Source organism: Dermochelys coriacea, chromosome 2 (assembly GCF_009764565.3).
Source record: "Dermochelys coriacea isolate rDerCor1 chromosome 2, rDerCor1.pri.v4, whole genome shotgun sequence".
Classification (NCBI taxonomy): Eukaryota; Metazoa; Chordata; order Testudines; family Dermochelyidae; genus Dermochelys; species Dermochelys coriacea.
The window spans coordinates 224,650,135-224,669,755 of NC_050069.1; the positions used below are offsets into that span (position 1 = coordinate 224,650,135).

General features: G+C 40.8%; 1 protein-coding gene across 7 annotated transcripts in view; it reads right to left on the reverse strand.

Moving 5' to 3' along the window:
• Nucleotides 1-6,174: 6,174 nt before the first annotated feature.
• VPS50 (VPS50 subunit of EARP/GARPII complex) overlaps nucleotides 6,175-19,621 on the reverse strand; it is a 185,539-nt gene continuing 172,092 nt past the window's right edge. For all 7 annotated transcript variants that reach the window (XM_038389581.2, XM_038389579.2, XM_038389583.2 and 4 more), the window contains 3 exons: nucleotides 15,957-16,078; nucleotides 12,503-12,692; nucleotides 6,175-6,912 (listed from right to left, as the gene is read on the reverse strand). In XM_038389581.2, coding sequence (XP_038245509.1) covers nucleotides 6,793-6,912; nucleotides 12,503-12,692; nucleotides 15,957-16,078 — 432 coding nt within the window. In that variant the 3' untranslated portion in view covers nucleotides 6,175-6,792. The remainder of the gene's footprint in view (nucleotides 6,913-12,502; nucleotides 12,693-15,956; nucleotides 16,079-19,621) is intronic.

Consider the following 19,621-nt stretch of genomic DNA (forward strand, 5'->3'; position numbering starts at 1 on the left):
AGCTTATGCTCTAATAAATTTGTTAGTCTCTAAGGTGCAACAAGTACTCCTTTTCTTTTTTCAGACTAAAACAGATTCAGCCCAGCCACAGGTAGCTATGGAGTAGCACAGTTGCCACCTTTTACTATTCCTGTCCACTTGAAGCCAATAGGAAGACAACAATTCCCATAGGTGCTTGTTCAGCTCATCCATACATTTTCTGAGTTTAGCTCATCTGCATACATATACATAACCCTTTAGTAGCTGGGTTAAACACAGTGCAAAATACATACATAACTGATACATATCCAACCATTGTGTGGCAATAAAAAGAAGAGGTTTACTTTGCATTTTTATGCATGCTCTCTATGCATATCTTACCATATAGCATGTTAACTTTTTTCCCATAAAATGAAATCAGTATTGTCAATAGTCTTAACTGTATCCAAAAATTGTACTTTGGGGTCTTCTGGAAGTTTAATACTCTCCTTGTATGTCTGTAAGGAGTGAGCTGTAGGACATGAAAATGAATGGTTTTGGCACTACAAGGACAGCATACATGGACATATCCTTAAATAGTCAATATGCATAGAAACACTGCTCTTTGGACATGATGTTATTTCTGTGCTTGCACCATTATCACAACCATTTTTGAGTTTGTGGCTGATGCAATGTTTAGTTTTCAAACTGTGGCTATAAATAAAATAGATATCACCCACACGCAGTAAATCTAAGTTTTGTTGGCTGAGCCTGTTTGAATGACTTGCAACATAACAGGTATCTTCAGGCATTCAGCCCTTGGGAGATTTTTGGGGAGAAACTGCAAAATTAACCAGTTTTGTCAGATATTTTGCAACACTGACTTTATTCAGGAGGTGAGTTAGCAAAGCACAGCTTTGCAACATAAGGACTTCATAGATATTAATAACTAGGAATGCCTCAGAGTCATTTACAGTGGCAAAGACTCAAAGTTTAACACAAGCTGAAAAAGAATTGGTTTGCTTATGATATTGTGCAACTCTGAAGCAGCAGGGCAAGTTGGGGGCTGAAGTTCCTTCCACAGCATATACTAACACATTACATCTGATTGTTCCGGATGCCTGGTTCCAAAGAACTCATAGTCCATTTTTCGGGTTTGTGCACATAGGTGCTGGAACTAGGGGTACTGGGGGTATTGCTGCGTCACCTGGCTTGAAGTGGTTTCCATCATATACAGGGTTTACAGTTTGGTTCAATGGCTCTCAGCACCCCCACTGTATAAATTGTTCCAGCACCCGTTTGTGCAATTTAAAACGTGATGGGAAACATTCAAAGCATTTTTACACTTCTTTTCGAGTCAGTCATAAACTTGGCTCTGGGACACAATGAACCAAAAGGGGTGTAGGTTCTCTCAAAATCAATGGGATGAAATTTTTTTTCTCTCACCTTATCATCACCCACAGATAGCCCAGATCCTGGTCAACATCTCCCTTGAGGGAAGAAGTGTGGGGTAACTTGCTGGCCAATATGGAACCTTCTTCCATGATGTGCAATGATTCCCTCCCCTCACCCCCAGTGCAGCTACTCCAGCTGCACAATACAACTGCTAGGCTGCCATGCTCTGGAAGGCCTTAAGCATGCTCTCTCAGGGAGTGAATTTTACCCTATGAAAATTAAGGTAGTGTTAGTGTTAAACTCCTGAATAGTGTTAAACTTAACAGACACTCTCCACTATATACAGGACTCAATAAACATTGCATAAATGACTGAAAATGTTTAAAATTACTGAGCTCAATTCATTCCTGCTGTAACTTCACTGACTGCAATGGAGTTTCAACAGGAATGCATTTGACCCGTTATGCTAAAGGGAAGCAGTTGCATATTTTGTCATCTTCTGCAATAGTTTGGGAAAGGAGTGCAATTATTTTTGGCTTTGGTTTATACTGCACATTGTGACAAACTGACAACACAAGTAGCTTTAGGGTGCTTAGCAGGTACAATTCATTTTCGTTTTGGATCCAATCCAGGAGACAAAACGGGGAATGATTCTCATTGGCCTATTTTGATTGGAAAGTTTAGTATAACTCATTTGAAAACTTTAATGGACTGACTATGAAGAGTTCTCTGCACAAACTGTTATACTCTAGGCATTTTCTGGAGAATATTTTTCTTTTGGGAAAAAAGCCATTAAAAAAGTAGCTAGGTATTGTTACACCCATTTTGACCTGAATACTTAGCCAAAATTTGGGGTCTAGCAGGTTGCTTTGGTTAGGAGGAAAAACTGATGATGCTGGAATCAGATATTTCTTGGATGCAATCTTGTTTATTTAAAAGAACATACAAAGGCCTGATTCCCTAAACACAGCAGAAGCCAGTTCCTTTGCTCACTGTTCCAAGTCCCTTTTCAGCCAGCACTTAGCCCAAATGCTCTCTCACTCTCCAGGCTTTCTTTTTTCTTTTCTTTTCTTTTCTTTTAAAGGGTCAGGGTTCACAGTGCTTTTTCTTGCTGTATCCTTGGTTTTCTACTACCTCTCTCAGCTTCTCTGGTGTTTTTCCTGTTTCTCTCTCACACACAGACAACTGCTCCAATCCAATCAATGCCCTCTCCCAGGATTTATCAGATCACAGTGAAACTTGCTTGGGGCACATGGTTCAGCTTCTACTCCAGCCTGGCATGTGGTGTTGTTTTGTCCAGAAGCCGCTGTTGTTTCAGCTCTCTGGTTATATAAAGGAGCTTCATTGTGTTTACATCCACCCTGAATGGGGGAGAGCTCTTAAACCCACCAACTTCAGTGAGTTTTAACATTCATGCTACAATAAGCACTCTACCATTACCTAGATCTTCCAGAACCTATTTTAATAACCTATTATCTGTTCAAATAGTGATTATGATCTCCCTAGTCCTGCAACCATTATTTTTTTAAATTTTACTAACCTGGATTACACTTTGATGCAATATCAAGTTTTGCTCAGACTGTCTCATCCCTTTTCACATCTATCCATTGGCTTCTTCCTTTGCCTTCCATATCAAATTTTAATTCCTTGCATAGTTTTCAAAGCCAAAGGCAACCTTAAACCCTCACCTTTATCTCATTTCACTCCACGCATGCTTTATCTTTTACAGCTTCCTTCTATTCTTGTTTTCAATTCAACCTTAATTTGGACATTTCCTGATTTTTGAGTGTTTGACTTTGCAACCTCAATGTCCATAAGGTTGTTATTTTGTGTATTACAGGTGGAGCTGGCAGCATGACCTATTTTTAAGGTTGCTCGATGCATCCCATTATAAGATCCTATCTTCAGCTATTTGTAACTTTGCCAAAATTTAATCATTTGGGCTGAACTTTTCCACAGTGGTTGTCTGCTTTAAGCTGAATTTTTCTGCAAAGATTAATCAAAAACAGTTGAGCTTTTTCCTAGAGTAGGGAAAAAGATTAGGGAACAATACATTGTTTTCCCACGTTAAAAATATTCTTACAGGTATTATATCGAGAAGCTGCAACTCCCTGATGCTTTAAAGAACAGATTCAATTGGTCAGAGGGTGGCATTTTGCCAACCCTGTGACATTCTGCCCAAATTTGGCCACTTTTGAGAAAATCTCAGTTTGCAGGTGCCCATGGAGCTGGCAGAAGGGATGGCAAGGGGAGGAGTGGCCACAGCATTAGTGCCTACTACCACAGGAGCCTGCCAGGGGGAGTTCTTGCCCTTTTTTCTACTCTGGCCCTGCTTGTTGACCAAGCAGGCACCAGTGGTAGTGGTGTTTGTGGCAGTGGAATCTCTGCCCGCACTTTCTACCACCATCCAAGCGAGGGGAGGATGATGGTGTTGACAGAAATGTTGGTGGTAGCCACGGGGGTAGATGCGAGAGAAAACTGGGGGAGGGGTGGGGGCACACCCCCTGCCTGTCTTCCTCCTCCCTCCTGTGGACAAAGTTTCCAGAGCAGAAGCCTTGCCTGTGGCTGTGTGGGGGTCTGGCCTCAAGGGCAAGTGACAGGAACAGCCAGCAGAGCATGGGGGGAGGGGGAATGATAAAAGCATGGGGCCAGGGGAGGAATGGAGGGTAATTGCTCATACAAGGCTGGGTGGGGGGAGCGCAAATATGAACTGGGGGATTAATCACATAAATGAAGGGGAGAAGGGTGATTGCAGTAACAGGGGGAATTGGTTTTCTCTGGACTGGGAGTGAGCATGCATGCAAGTGCAGGAATTAAACAAAAACAGAGGAAAACGGAGTGGAAATCACACATGTGGGGGCACAGGGCAAGCGGGTCTGGGGGAGGCAGGCAACAATCAGAGACAGAGAGGGGGCATACGAGAGAGGGAGAGGCAGGCAGCACACCAGAAGCAGATGACAGATGATTGGGGGAGTGGGGGAGGTGCCAGCAAACCATGAGGGGGTGCATGAGGAAGCAGGCCACAAAGGGAAGGGAACATGCAATGGGGGAATGAATGAATCACAAGGGGAAACTGGGGGAGAGGGGGCAGCAAACTGCAAGGGAGGAGGGCAGGCAGAGGAAAGGTAAGGTGGCCCAGCTGCCCAAAGCAAGCTGAGGGGGAAAGGGGGAAGAAGGTCCAAGGGGGAGCATGTACATCCACATGTGCTTTCAAAGAAGGAATACAGCAATAATGCTGCTGCAGTCCCAGGGCAGGCAGGCAGGCAGACACTAGGAGAGGTGGGGGAACGGATCGGGTGGAGGGAAGACTCCCTGCTGCTCCCGTCAATTCCCCAGCCATAGCAACCAAGCAGTAGAACAGCAGCAGCAACAGGGTCAAATTGAGGTTGCACAGGCGTGACTTTGCAACTTTAATATTCTTAACATGGTTTGTGTGTGTGTGTTATATATAATTAGTTGATGCAGATTATTTACTATAAAAACAAAAGTCCATTAGCTTGGTTGATGGTGCTGCTTCCCCCTCACCTCCACCCCCCATTGTCTTTTATGTCTTTGGCTGGTAGCCACCAAGTTAACAGCAGCAAATTAAATTAAGCCAAAAGACAATAACTTTTTGTGTGCAATAGACCACAGTAAAAATATTCAAGCTCCTTATTTTAACCATGGGGATGAAATTTAAACAGTTTTTACAATGATCCTTTCTGAACCAGTCCTATATACTCTGAGAACTCCTTGTTCAAGATCTTGCTTTATGGCTGATTCATTGACACAAGAGACCATGCTTTCAAAATGAACTGAACTGCGATTGTTTTTTGATGAGGGTAAAAATGGTTTAACCTAAGTAAAAGTGTCACGTTAGCACTCTGCTCCAGAAGTTGCAAATGGAATTTTGGATGACAGGATGATGAATACTGTATGGGCTCAGCTTCGGGAGTAAATCCTATTTCTTTTGTGATATGGAAAAGAGAGGAGTCAAGAGTTATTCAGTCTGTGTGAAATTTTAAAGTTCCAAAATTCTATTTAGACTATAAAATTCATTCTTCTGCTGAACTCCTACACAGATGTTTAAACTCTTTTCTTTCCAAAGCAAGGTTAACAATAAAAGTAACACTCATATACATTTTCTGACAAAGATGTCTGACTACTACCATGCTTCCTATCTACTGACATCCCTTGTGTTACAAATTAAGTGTTTAACGTGAAGTACAAAGTTGAGGCAGAAACTCTGGCCATCACACATGAAGTAGTGTGTATTCAAATAGAATTCTGCCAAGCCTACAGTTAATACATGGAGTAAAATATTTACTGATTTAGGACAGAGTTTATTTAGTCTCACTATTCACACACCAAGATTTTATTCTAGTCAATTTAGTCTCTGTCTTGATTCTTGTATGGCTCCATCCCTACCTGAGCACCTTCTGAGTACAAAAGGATTTAGTCAGACAACACCTGTGAGGCAAGGGAGTATTCTCATTTTACAGATATGGAAACAGGGGCACAGAAGGGCAGACCATCAGCTGGTATAAATTGTCACAACTTCATTGATGTCCCCGGTGCTATGACAATTTATACGAGTTGAGGATCTGCTCCAGAGGGACGGACTTTGACTTGCTCATCATCACCCTGGGAATCTGTGGCAAAGGAGGGAGTAGAACCCAGCTGACCCAAGTGTTTTAGCCAGCACGTCATTCCTCCTACTTCCTAGCATTATTGTGTGGGACCGAGGAAGAGGGGGAAAAGGGTTATGAGAGAACTGTACTAATTTTTGTTGTAAGCTACATAGTATGTTGTTAAAACTAGCAAAGGAATTCTCACAAATCATTTCATATTAGTGTATAGTATTTATTACCTTCCCATAATTTCTGGTCAATTATTTTGATATGACAATTTTGAAATAAACTAACATTTAAAATCTATATGAAGACTATGGGCTTGATAATACAATATTAATGTGCTGATTTGCCCTCTTAATCCACATACAAGGTTCATCATTAGAAGAGACTGTACATTTTCTTCACTTTACATATGTTCATAATAAAACACAAGTTCCAAAGGTGGAAGGGTATAAGACTAAGAAGTATCACATATTAAGTGGTTCTTTGACCAAAAATACACCAACTATATATTAAGCCAATGTGGTTCCTTGTCATATTGATTTACTTATAGTATGCACTTTTGCAAAATATAGAGCTGAACAACTGACACAATAATAGTGTCCTTTTAGTACAGGAAATTAACAAAAGAAACAGAAAAGACTAGAGGTTATAAAAGTTATACTTGAGAATACCACACTGATTCAAAGTGCTTCCAACACAAAGAAGAAAGGCCATGCACAATATTTTTGTTAAGAGAATGTCTCAGAATTCCACAAGAGAGTCGTTTGCATGCAGCATATTAACAGAAAGTGGTTCAAATCACAAGAAAAGGAACTTTCCCCAATTATCTTTTAGGTCTGTCTATGTCATCAATTGCTGCTAGCAGTTTCTGTCTTGCTTTTTTGTTGATGTGTGATCCCAGACAAACATTCACCAGATTGGTCAGCTGCTTGGTGGAATATTCCTGGCCAAATAAAGCAGTTCATTTTATATCAAACAACCAGACAAAAATATGCAGTTAAATAAAAAAAAATTCATACATTTTCAGTGTATAAAAGCTCTTGGTACACACAAATTAAAGTTGCTAACTAACCAGGTCTGGATAATATTCATGTGGTTGTAAACAAAACAGTTAGTGTTTTGCTACATGGCAGATTATAATGGAAAATGCTTACAGTTTAAAAGAGTGTTGGACAGAAAGTAATTCTGTGAATACTTAAACATCTTAAGCCACTTAAAATGTATTTTCCATTCCTTAGAAAAAAATATGCTAACTGGATAAACCTTTAATACAATTGCAACAATTGTCTAAAGAAACAGTGACTAACAAATTAATGACCTGTTTCTTTTGACTTCTCACTTCCACTGGATTTTACTTAATATTTTTACCAATAGGATTTTCAACATTAGTTTTACTGTATGATAAAGAACAAATTTTAAAAATAATGTAAACATTTTAATAGAATTTTTAACACCTGTAAAAACATCAGGTTTGACAGAATTCCCATTTTGCTGGAAAAGAGACTCCAAAATGTAAGCTCCACCAGCAAATATAAATGAGAATTATTCAATGTAGGTCAACAAATGACTCCTTCCTATTTCTCATAGCTCAAGATATAATGAGGCAAATGCATTGCTTTCATGCAAGTAAAGTAAACTTCAAAGTAATCCTGAAACATACATTCAATGTATCATTTCAAAAGACTTTTAATCCTAATAGTGTGCGGCCCCAAACAGTATAGTTATTGATTGTTTAGATTGCAGTAGCGCCCAGTGTGCGCTAGACACTATCCAAACACAGATGAAGAAATAACTAAGACAGTAATTTAGATTCTGGCTCAGCATTTTGGATGAAGGAAAAAACTATACTTCTTTTGTTTTGTTTTTTGCTTTATTACTTTGTCTTAAAAGTCCATTTGCAGAGACGGAGAAACTAAAATTTATAGCTTATTTATAAACATTTGTTTTGGATGATTAATCAGTGCACTTTATGTTCCATGCAACTTCTCAGATGTCTTAAACTTTGTTAAGGGATGGAGGCTAATAGTGAGAAAAAACTTTCCACAAAACTGACCAATCTCCTTTCCACTTGTTTCCCAGAGTTCCAACAGCAGCATATAATGGACTTCTTTGCAGGTCATTACCCATTATGCTCCTCCAGCTCACAGCTATTTAAATGCTGTTCTGGTGTGTGAACTATGGGAACTAACTCAAAAAGTCCCAATTTGTCAAATTCTTTTCTGTGGTACCTCATTAGCCAGGATTGTGGAAGATTTTTCCAATTTTTTAGTCAACATATGGCAATTTTCTTGTACTTGGATTATAATAGTGTACCAGCTTCACCTCCTCAGAATACATTGCTGTCTGTACTAACGAGGCTGAACTGGGCAGGCAGTGTTTGACTGAAACACCCCCAACAATCATGCTGATGATCATGCTAGGAAAGGATTCTGCTCTCTCACTGATGAGCCAACCTCGGCTCATTAACCCACTTGGACATAAGCGTGGCTCTTTGAAGGGATGGCTGTTGTACAGTATTTCGGACAGAGCTCCAACAGGCTTAAAGGAGTGTACAGTTATATAACTGGCCTGAGAAAAGACTACTTACACTCAGAAGAATTCTGAAGAAATGCTGGACTCTCTGTCAAGAATTAGCGACTGAAAAGTCCTAGTAGATCATCCAGTCCATCCTTCCTTGCCAGGTTTGTCCTCTAGCATACTTCTATTAGTGTATTGTCTGGTCTGGTTATAAATGCTCCAAATGAAGGAGGAGTTCTCAGCCCTTCCCATGGAAGTATTATACAACTTTTAGATTTTTCAGGAAGATTATCCTGATATTCAGCCCAAGTTTTCCCTTTTTTAATTGTATCTTTACTTCTACATATACACCCTATACCTCTCTAAGCATTTCCTCTCCTTCCTTCCTGTTCTGACTGTTTCCTGACTGGCTGTTACATCCCTGCCAAGAGAACACAGAGTGCTATATAGGTAGACCACTCATCTGCCCTACAGTCTTCTTGTGCGGGAGTACCAAAGGGTTTTATTTTGTTGTCCATTGTAGCCGGTTAGGAGCGCTTCAAACTATAGCCATTAAAATGACCCCATGTCCTTTCAGTTGGTGAAGGCCGCCACTAGGTCCACTGTGGTGGAGACAGTCAATGTCCCCTTAAGGTCAACAGGGGACTATTATTCTGAAAAAAGCCACTGAGACCTTTGTTCAGGAATCCAACTCTTCATGTTGACAGGTTTGATAACTACTGACCAACCTATTTCTAACTCCTGTTTTTTTGTAAAGGTTATTGAGCATGTGCTGGAGAGACAACTCAGGCAGTTTGTGGCATCCTCAGAGGTCCTAGACACTGGTTCAATAGGTTTTAGATCTGGGTTTGGGGTAGGAACCACACTGGTAGTATTATCTGGCTTTCTCTGTCTAACAATGGATAGAGAGAAAATGTTTATACACACACTCTTAAACTTAACTGCCAGCTGGGACACCACTGATTATAAGGAGATTTTTATGCACATGTGGACTGTGTTGCTTGAGCGTCTCTTAGAATCATAGAATAGAATCATAGAATATGAGGGTTGGAAGGGACCTCACGAGGTCATCTAGTCCAACCCCCTGCTCAAAGCAGGACCAATCCCCAATTTTTGCCCCAGATCCCTAAATGGCCCCCTCAAGGATTGAACGCACAACCCTGGGTTTAGCAGGCCAATGCTTAAACCACTGAGCTACCCCTCCCTCTCTGCTCCCCATTTTTGGTCTGCTACAATCTAGACCTCAATCTTTTGGCTAACACCTGCAGCATCCATATGTTCTCCACAGCATTTGGAGAGCAGAGAATTGAGGGCAAGAAGGGATTTCATTATTATTATTATTATTATTCCTGTGGAGGGCTTTAATTCTTACATCTAATTGCTTATGCCTAACAGTAAATACACACACTTACCAATCTATTAGTGTAATTTTCACAATAAATAGCTTAGGTAAGCGCATTGAGAGGGTGGCACAGACATTTTTTTATTATTAGGTTTAGCATACATAAACAAGAAACATGTATTCAATGCTGCTGGGGTGTCTCTAATTTGCAGGGGATATTCTGTTCTACTTCTCTATTTTATTGGACTCAGGGCAGCTGGTTGGCTTACCAAATCTTGCCATCATCAGGTCTTGAATAAGGGTGAGATGTTGGTTGTTAGTTTTGCTTATATTAGGCTTACACAGTAGGCCCCAGTCAGGGTACCATTGTGCACAAACACGTATTAACTAGACAGTCCATGATCTAAAGAGCTTAACATTTTAGGGCTGTCGACTAATCGCAGTTAACTCATGGGATTAACTCAAAAAAATTAATTGTCGTTAAAAAAATTTATTGCGATTAATCGCAGTTTTAGTTGCACTGTTAAACAATGGAATACCAGTTGAAATTTATTTTGGATGTTTTTCTACATGTTCATATATATTGTATTCTGTGTTGTAACTGAAATCAAAGCGTATATTATTTTTATTAGAAATATTTTCACTGTAAAAATGATAAACAAAAGAAATAGTATTTTTCAATTCACCTCATATAAGTATTGTAGTGCAATCTCTTTGTCCTGAAAGTGCAATTTACAAATGTAGATTTTGTTGTTAAATAACTACACTCAAAAACAAAACAATGTAAAATTTCAGAGCCTACAAGTCCACTCAGTCCTACTTCTTGTTCAGCCAATCGGTAAGCCAAACAAGTTTGTTTACATTTACAGGAGATAATGCTGCCCTCTTCTTATTTACAATGTCACCAGAAAATAAGAACAGGCATTTGCATGGCACTTTTGTAGCTGGCACTGCAAGGTATTTATGTGCCACATATGTTGAACATTTGTATGCTCCTTCATGCTTCGGCCACCATTGTAGAGGACATGCTTCCATGCTGATGACACTCATTAAAAAAAAATGCGTTAATTAAATTTGTAACTAAACTTCTTGTGGGATAATTGTATGTCCCCTGACCTGTTTTACCCACATTCTGCCATATATTTGATGTTATAACAGTTTCAGATGATGACCCAGCAATGTTCATTTTAAGAACACTTTCACTGCAGATTTGACAAAATGCAAAGAGGTACCAATGTGAGATTTCTAACGATAGCTATAGCACTCGACCCAAAGTTTAAGAATCTAAAGTGTCTTCCAAAATCTGAGAGGGATAAGGTGTGGAGTATGCTTTCAGAAATCTTAAAAGAGCAACACTCCCATGTGGAAACTACAGAACCCGAACTACCAAAAAAGAAAATCAACCTTCTGCTGGTGGCATCTGACTCAGATAATGAAAATGAACGTGTGTCGGTCCGCACTGCTTTGGACTGTCATCGAGCAGAACCCGTCATCAGCATGGACACATGTACCCTGGAATGGTGGTTGAAGCATGAAGGGACATATGAATCTTTAGCGCATCTGGCACGTAAATATCTTGCAATGCCAGCTACAACAGTGCCATGAGAAAGCCTGTTCTCAATTTCAGGTGGCATTGTAAACAAAAAGCAGACAGCATTATCTCCTACAAATGTAAACAAACTTGTTTGTCTGAGCAATTGGCTAAAGAAAAAGTAGGACTGAGTGGACTTGCAGGCTCTAAAATTTGACATTGTTTTATTTTTGAACGCAGTGGGGTTTTTTTACATAATTCTACATTTGTAAGTTCAACTTTCATGCTAAAGAGATTGCACTAAAGTACTTGTATTAGGTGACTTGAAAAAAAACTATTAATTTTTATTTTTTACATTGCAAATACTTGTAATCAAAAATAAATATGAAGTGAGCTCTGTACACTTTGTATTTTGTGTTCTAATTGAAATCAATATATTTGAAAATGTAGAATAGTCCAGAATATTTAAATGAATGGTATTCTATTGTTTAACAATGCGATTAATCATGATTAATTTTTTTAATCGCTTGACAGTCCTACTTAAAATATAGGCTAACCAGAAGATGCACGAGGGAGATGAAACTATCAGATGGGAAGGGGAAGGAAGGACAGAGGATGAATTAACAATGAGCGAGCACATATCCATATAGACTAGCTGTGTGCACAATGAAGCTCATTACCTGCCAGGCTGTTACCAATGCAAGGGCAGGATTCTGTAGACATCCCAGCACAGATTAGTTATAAGGAAGGATTTTGGAAGATGATAAAGTAGACTGATGAGGGTTCCTCCCGCCAAGGTACTCTGGTGCCATGTATAAAAGATTAACAGTAACTCTTCACTTAATAAGCTAGATATTTGTTTGGTACACACCATTATGAGACATGGATAGATCTTCCATATTTCATATGCATTTATATGTATTAAAGGCTTATAATGGAAAATTATGGCACCTTAGGTACAAAAAATGATTGAAGCATGTTTGGTGATCCATGTGTGCAATGGAAAAATCAGTAGCCATGTACATATTACACACACACACACTACAGCACTGAAAGAGAGTGTATTGTTATTAATGTGATACCATCATCATGAAAAAAATCCTTTTGATAAAATAAAAAAAGTAATCAAAATTCAATTCTTACCCTGTGCTCCTTGATCCAGCGCTCCATGTCATTTTCAGTCAGATAGTAAGCTTTAATGTAGGTCTCCACAAATTCCTTATCCGGAATAGGCCTAATGTCTGTTAGCTTTTCTAGCTTCATTAAAAACTGCTGGAAGTCCAATTGCATCAGGGCACGCCCTTCATTGCTACACTTCTTGACATTGGCATAACTAAAATGGGTAACAAGTGAAGAAAAATGACTAAAAGGACGTGAACAACATCTGTGAGATAAGTGGGATTAATTTGTATCTTAGGCCTTAAAACTATAAGGATGCATAGAATTTAGGTGAACCTGAGGGCTAAGAGTTCACTCCCTCACTCTTCCAGAGGCAAAATTATTTTCACTGTTTATTATTTGCATTACCCATTGCACCTAGGAGTCCCTCCCACTCATGGGCCACTGTGCTATACAAACAGAAAAAAAAAAAGACAGTCCCTGCCCCCAAAGAATTTACAGTCCAAATATAAGACAAGAGACAACAGGTGGGTAAAGAGAGAAAGAGAAGTCCCAGGAAACAGCATTGTTCAGCCTGACAGGCAGTGGTCTCAGCACATGAGCAGCCTAACTGTTGTCAAAGTTGTTTTTTTTTTTTTTTTTAGGCATCATGGCAACAACAACAACAAAAGTTTTAAAGAGAAATTTGGAGGAGGATAATGTGGTAGCATCAGTCACATTTACAGAGAGCTCCTCCCAAACGTGAAGGGCAGCATGGGATAAACCATGAAGGTGCTTGTCTGAAAATTTGACAAGTGGGTGATGGAGGCTGGCACTCTGGGCCAATCAGAGGCAAGAGTCAACATTTTCATATTGAATGAGAGATGAGAAGTAGGGTAGGGATAGGTCATGACAGGCCTTGAAAGTGAAAACAAACATCTTACGTTTGATGCAATAGAGAAAGGAAGAGGCAACCAGTGGAGGGATTCAAAGAGAAGATGACATGGTCAAAGTGACAGGCTAGGAAAATGATCTTTGCAGCTTCAATATGAATGGATTCAAGATGGGCAAGACTACAGCATGTTTGTAATTTGAAGTGAAGAGACAGGGGAGACTAAGAGGTTAAGGAGAAGACTAAGGGATAGAATGAGAGTGGGTGCAAAGGAGATGGGTTGAGGATGGCATCACTGGGGCAAATGGAAGGTATTAGAGGATGAGAACAGACAAGAAACTTCTATTTTTCCTGTCACGTATGCAGGAGAGCATCGTAGGAGTAGAAGGGGGAAAAGAAGGAAAGGAAGGTCATGTCATTCTCTGTCAATTTTCTCTTGGAAAAAATCAGTGGGATCCTGTGCAGAAAGAGAAGTGGCAGAAGAAGGAGGGGACAATTTGAGGAGTGAATCAAAGGTGGTGAAAATGCAGCTGGGATTGTAGGTGTGGGATTCAATTAATTGGGAGAAATAAAGTTGTTTAGCAAGGAAGAGGCAGACCTGAAGGACGAGAGAATGAATTTGCAGTGGAAGAAATCAGCCTTTCACAGGATTTCTGCAAGAGATGCTCCGCAGCATAAGGGCAGGAAGGGAGGAAGCGGATACTGGGGATGATCCAGGGCTGGCAGCGAAGACCTTGTGATGGGAGAGGAGGGCAGAAGAGTTACAGTGCAGGACACGAAAGCATGGAGAGAATCAAGTCATATTGATAGAACAAAGGGAAGGAGAGGGTGGAGAGCAGATGAGACATCATCAGTGCTGATGGACTGGAGTCATGGAAAGACTGAATGAGAGGGCATGAGGTTGAGACCTGATGGGCAATGCTGAAAGAGGCCAAGTAATAGTCAAAGAGGGGATGACCAAGTCAAGTGAATGGCTTTTTGGTGAATGGGAGAGTTGAAGCAGGGCTGCAGGCCAAATGAGGAGGTGAGGGTGAGGAGATGTATAGCTAAGGGGTCAGATGGGTCATTAACATGGAAGCTAAAGTCACAGAGGATCAGTATAGGAGATTACGAGGAGAAGAAGAGAGAGCATCTGGAGCTGAAATCAGAAAGAACGATTGATGGGGAGAAGCTGGGTGGGCACTAGTGTAGGCCTGGCAGCAACATGGAGAGGTAGAGGAGAGATGAGGTGGCTGCAGCGGTGTTCAAAAGAGGAGAAAGAGTTGAGGGAGGAGAAAGGGAGGGATTGGAAGCAGCAAGAATGAGAATGGTGATGGCCAATATTCCCATCACAGTCTCATTCAAGGTAAGGAGTGAGAGAGAAGAAAGGGCCTCTGTAAGAGATGGCACCTGAAGAAGCAATGTCAAATGTAGGGATCCAGGTCTCTGTAAAACCCAAGAGATAGAGGGAGCAGGATATGAAAGGATTATGGATGGCTGTAATCTTTTTAGAGCTGGAGTGGATGTTCCAGAGACAGCAAGAGAAGAGGGGGATAGAGGAGGATGGACATTAAGATAGGATGGTTGGTATGAGGAGAGCTGTTGTGGTGGTGGCGGCGGCTATGGGTGGGAAGTGGAGAGGGTGGGTAGAGAGGTAAGGGCAGGGTTTGGGTAAATGTCACCAGAGGTAAAGAGGAGGAGGATGCAGATGTGGGATCTAGGCTTATGCTGGCAGGAGACGGAAGATCAAGTTGAAAAGGGAAAAGGAGTGGGCAGAGGTGGTTGGAACTCTAAACGTGTGAGGGTAATGAGGAAGGAAGATAGAGCGAACGGGAAGGAAGGGGAAGGAGGAAGTAGGTGGATGGCAGATATCACGATGCAGAAGAGAGGTATGGTGAAAGCCACTGGTGAGTGGACAAGAACACAAACAAACAACAAAATGTCAGAACACATGCTGCTGAGTACAAACTGGCTGCCCCCAGTATTGGCAGAACCCTCCATTCACAGTCCCTGTTGGGATTGTGGGGGGGTATGGCTGAGCCGCACACTTGTTTTCCTATCTCTCCCTACCACAAACCATAGTGGGTGAATGGGCTGGAAGCTTCCTGCTCCCTCGCATCTTAGTGGTACTGCTAGGCTGTTCTTCAGGATGGAACTCCATGTTAGCAAGTCTCCATGCCCTTCCTGGCAAGGACATCATCAGACAGAAGCACTGTAATCTAGCTACCATTATATCATACATTTGTATTAGATTCTGTTCTGTGTTGATCTCTTCTCATCACTACTTCGTTGAAGTATGGTCCACTAAAGACTGTAAGGTATTTAAGAAAAGGATGTGTCTTAATTTATGTCCACACTTTTGGGCACTATACAGTGTCAATCATCAGTAATAGCCATGTGTCTGCACACTCCCAGCCCTGTTAGTATATTTTAGGGCCCAATCCCATAATGAACTCCATGTAGGCAAGCTCCTGTGCATGCGAAGAGCCTCGCTGACATCAGGTGCAAGAGTCCATCAAAGTGGAGTTCATTGCTTTATGAAATATAAGGCCCTCACCTTACAAACATTGCCATTAAAGAAATATTTACTGAAGAATAACTTTACAGAGGCGTTCGTAGACCACTTACCCTTCCACAATAGTTCTATTGGCTAGTCGTATACAATGCTCCCAAAGAATATTTGACACTGGCAATGGAATACGGACTCTTTTAGATACCTCATTCAACCTTCTGTTAAACTGTTCAAATTCCTGGTGAAATAAAAATAATACATTATTGCATGAGCATAAAAGAATGATTACACTGTACACTTACCTAGCCAGGAGAAAAAGATACAGAGAGATGAACCAGAAAAGGTGCGTAAGAGAGCAAAACAAGAGGCGCTTAATTTAAACAGGTTCCAGTGATAAAGAGGTGGGATCTGAGTTATTACAGAAAATTCTTTCCTGGGTAGCTGGCTGGTGAACCCATATGCTCAGGGTTTAGCTGATCGCTATATTTGGGGTCGGGAAGGAATTTTCCTCCAGGACAGATTGGAAGAGGCCCTGGAGGTTTTTTGCCTTCCTCTGTAGCATGGGGCACAGGTCACTTGCTGGAGGATTCTCTGCTTCTTGAAGTCTTTAAACTACGATTTGAGGACTTCAATAGCTCAGACATAGGTGAGAGGTTTATTGCAGGAGTGGGTGGGTGAGATTCTGTGGCCTGCGTTGTGCAGGTGGTCGGACTAGATGATCAGAATGGTCCCTTCTGACCTTAGTATCTTTTAATAATAGTAAGCAAGATTGAGAGTATACCAATTTCTATTCATCTACTGGTGAATCATTTACAGTATTATTTCTTAGATATCTAAGTGTGGATTTAGTTGCATCATCTTAGGACACTGAAATGTAAAAACGTTGGCCCTAATATTATGAAATCCAACCTATAACCAATGAAAAAAATCCAGTGATGATCCATTTATTCCCAATCAACTACCTGTGTTATCTAACTCTGCAAGAGTAGCAAGGAAATTTAATAGTTTTCTCCATTCATAGGGAACCTTTAATGCCAGATAATTCCAAATTACTTTAAAAGTTACTCCCATCCAGGACTATCATACCCACAGTATTCTTAGAATACCCACATATAATACCCACAGTATTCTTGCCAGCAAGTTAAAGAACTATGGGCTAGATGAATGGACTATAAGGTGGATAAAAACCTGGTTAGATTGTTGGGCTCAATGGGTAGGTGATCAATGGCTCTATGCCTAGTTGGCAGCCGGTATCAAGCAGAGTGCCTCAAGGGTCGGTCCTGGGGCCGGTTTTGTTCAATAACTTCATTAATGATCTGGAGAATGGCATGGATTGCACCCTCAGCAAGTTTGCAGATGACACTAAACTGGGAGGAGAGGTATATACGCTGGAGGGTAGTGATAGGATATAGAGGGACCTAGACAAATTAGAGGACTGGGCCAAAAGAAATCTGATGAGGTTCAACAAGGACAAGTGCAGAGTCCTGCACTTAGGACGAAAGAATCCCATGCACCACTACAGACTAGGGACCAAGTGACTCGGCAGTAGTTCTGCAGAAAAGGACCTAGGGGTTACAGTGGACGAGAAGCTGGATATGAGTCAACAGTGTGCTGTTGTTGCCAAGAAGGCCAATGGCATTTTGGGATGTATTAGTAGGAGCATTGCCAGCAGATCGAGGGACGTGATTGTTCCCCTCTATTCGACATTGGTGAGGCCTCATCTGGAGTACTGTGTCCAGTTTTGGGCCCTACACTACAAGAAGGATGTGGAAAAATTGGAAAGAGTTCAGCAGAGGGCAACAAAAATGATTAGGGGGCCGGAGCACATGATTTATGAGGAGAGGCTGAGGGAACTTGGATTGTTTAGCCTGCAGAAGAGATGAATGAGGGGGGATTTGATAACTGCTTTCAACTACCTGAAAGGGAGTTCCAAAGAGGATGGATCTAGACTGTTCTCAGTGGTAGCAGATGACAGAACAAGGAGTAATCGTCTCAAGTTGCAATGGGGGACGTTTAGGTTGGATGTTAGGAAAAACTTTTTCACTAGGAGGATGGTGAAGGACTGGAATGGGTTACCTAGGGAGGTGGTGGAATCTCCTTCCTTAGAGGTTTTCAAGGTCAGGCTTGACAAAGCCCTGGCTGGGATGATTTAGTTGGGGATTGGTCCTGCTTTGAGCAGGGGGTTGGACTAGACGACCTCCTGAGGTCCCTTCCAACCCTGATATTCTATGATCATCATTTACCAGGGAAGTGAAACCAACTCTGGGGACCATGCTAACTAACAGCACACGGCAACACTATGTAACAGTTTAAGTTCGTAAGTATAGAACATCGTACCCAACTGAAAATGCAATGAATTGCTGCTCCAGGTAATTCATTCAGTCCAGCCAATTTCAGCTATGACTCATAGTAGTTACTAATGTGCACCTGTGGCTATTTGACGACTTTTGTGAAATGAGCATGTAGGTCTCATGGTAGTGTCTCCATCATTAAAAAAAAAAAAGTCTGCTTACATTTGTATCAAGTGACACCTTTGTAAGTGTTAAATAAACATTGTCTGTGAACTATCCCCACCATCCCAGAGTTAGTCTTCTAGATCAGCCTTGAAGCAATCTGATGTGGCAGGGCCAGGAAAAGCTTGTATTGCAGCTGCTCAGACTATACCTATTCTGTAGTTAAATAAAGGACTTTGTTCCAGGACTGTTAATTAGCACTTTTTTTACAAACACAAACAAACAAAAAAAACAACTACAGAGGGGGAATTTTAGTAGAGAGATTGAAATACCCACAACTGGTATTTGGCTAAGACAACAGTGCTAAAAGCATTTCCACAAGAAAAACTGAGGCACCAAATCTTCTTTGCCTTAAATGGCAAACTATCTACTATCATGAAGGTGAAGATGCCTAGTACTCCACATTGGTGAAACACGAGGGAAGAAACCAACTAATTTATCTACTTTCCTTAGAAGTAGATGTTCACAGTGAATAACAGGGTGGAGACTTCTGCAAAATCCATTGGCTATTACATGAAACACATTGTTTATGTCAGACACTCAATGTTAGTGCTCTCAAGATGACAGCCAGTATTAGTAGCAAAGAGTTCTCTTTACCAATTAAATAGTCACCCAGAAACTATTGTCTGTAAAGTATTTTTTAGTTACAAGGAAAGGAGTACTTATGGCACCTTAGAGATTAACAAATTTATTAGAGCATAAGCTTTCATGAGCTACAGCTCATTTCTTTCTGTAGCTCACGAAAGCTTATGCTCTCATAAGCTTTCATGAGCTACAGCTCATTTGTTTCTGTAGCTCACGAAAACTTATGCTCTAATAAATTTGTTAGTCTCTAAGGTGCCACAAGTACTTCTTTTCTTTTTACGGATACAGACTAACCCGGCTGCTACTCTGAAACCTATTTTTAGTTACATAGCCTAGAGACCACAATGGAATAAAATTGCCTTTATTCTTGTCCTGAGGCTCAAACAAATACATCTGCTGTTCTGTGGTTCATGGAAGCCACTCCACTACTGAACCATAAGTAGAAAAATTCCTTCAAAGGGCCCAGTTAAAAATAAACAGCATAACAAAGGCAAACTGCAAAGATTTACAACCATCTTCCATTGCTATAATACATTCTCACTCACAGATTCTCACTTCTTTCCAATATTTTCCCTTAAAAGTAGAGACTGGATATAATGGACAAAAGTGTAGAGGTGTCTGTTACAATGTGTAGACTCTGCATTTTTGTAAAATATATACTAGATTTCACAATTCACTGCATA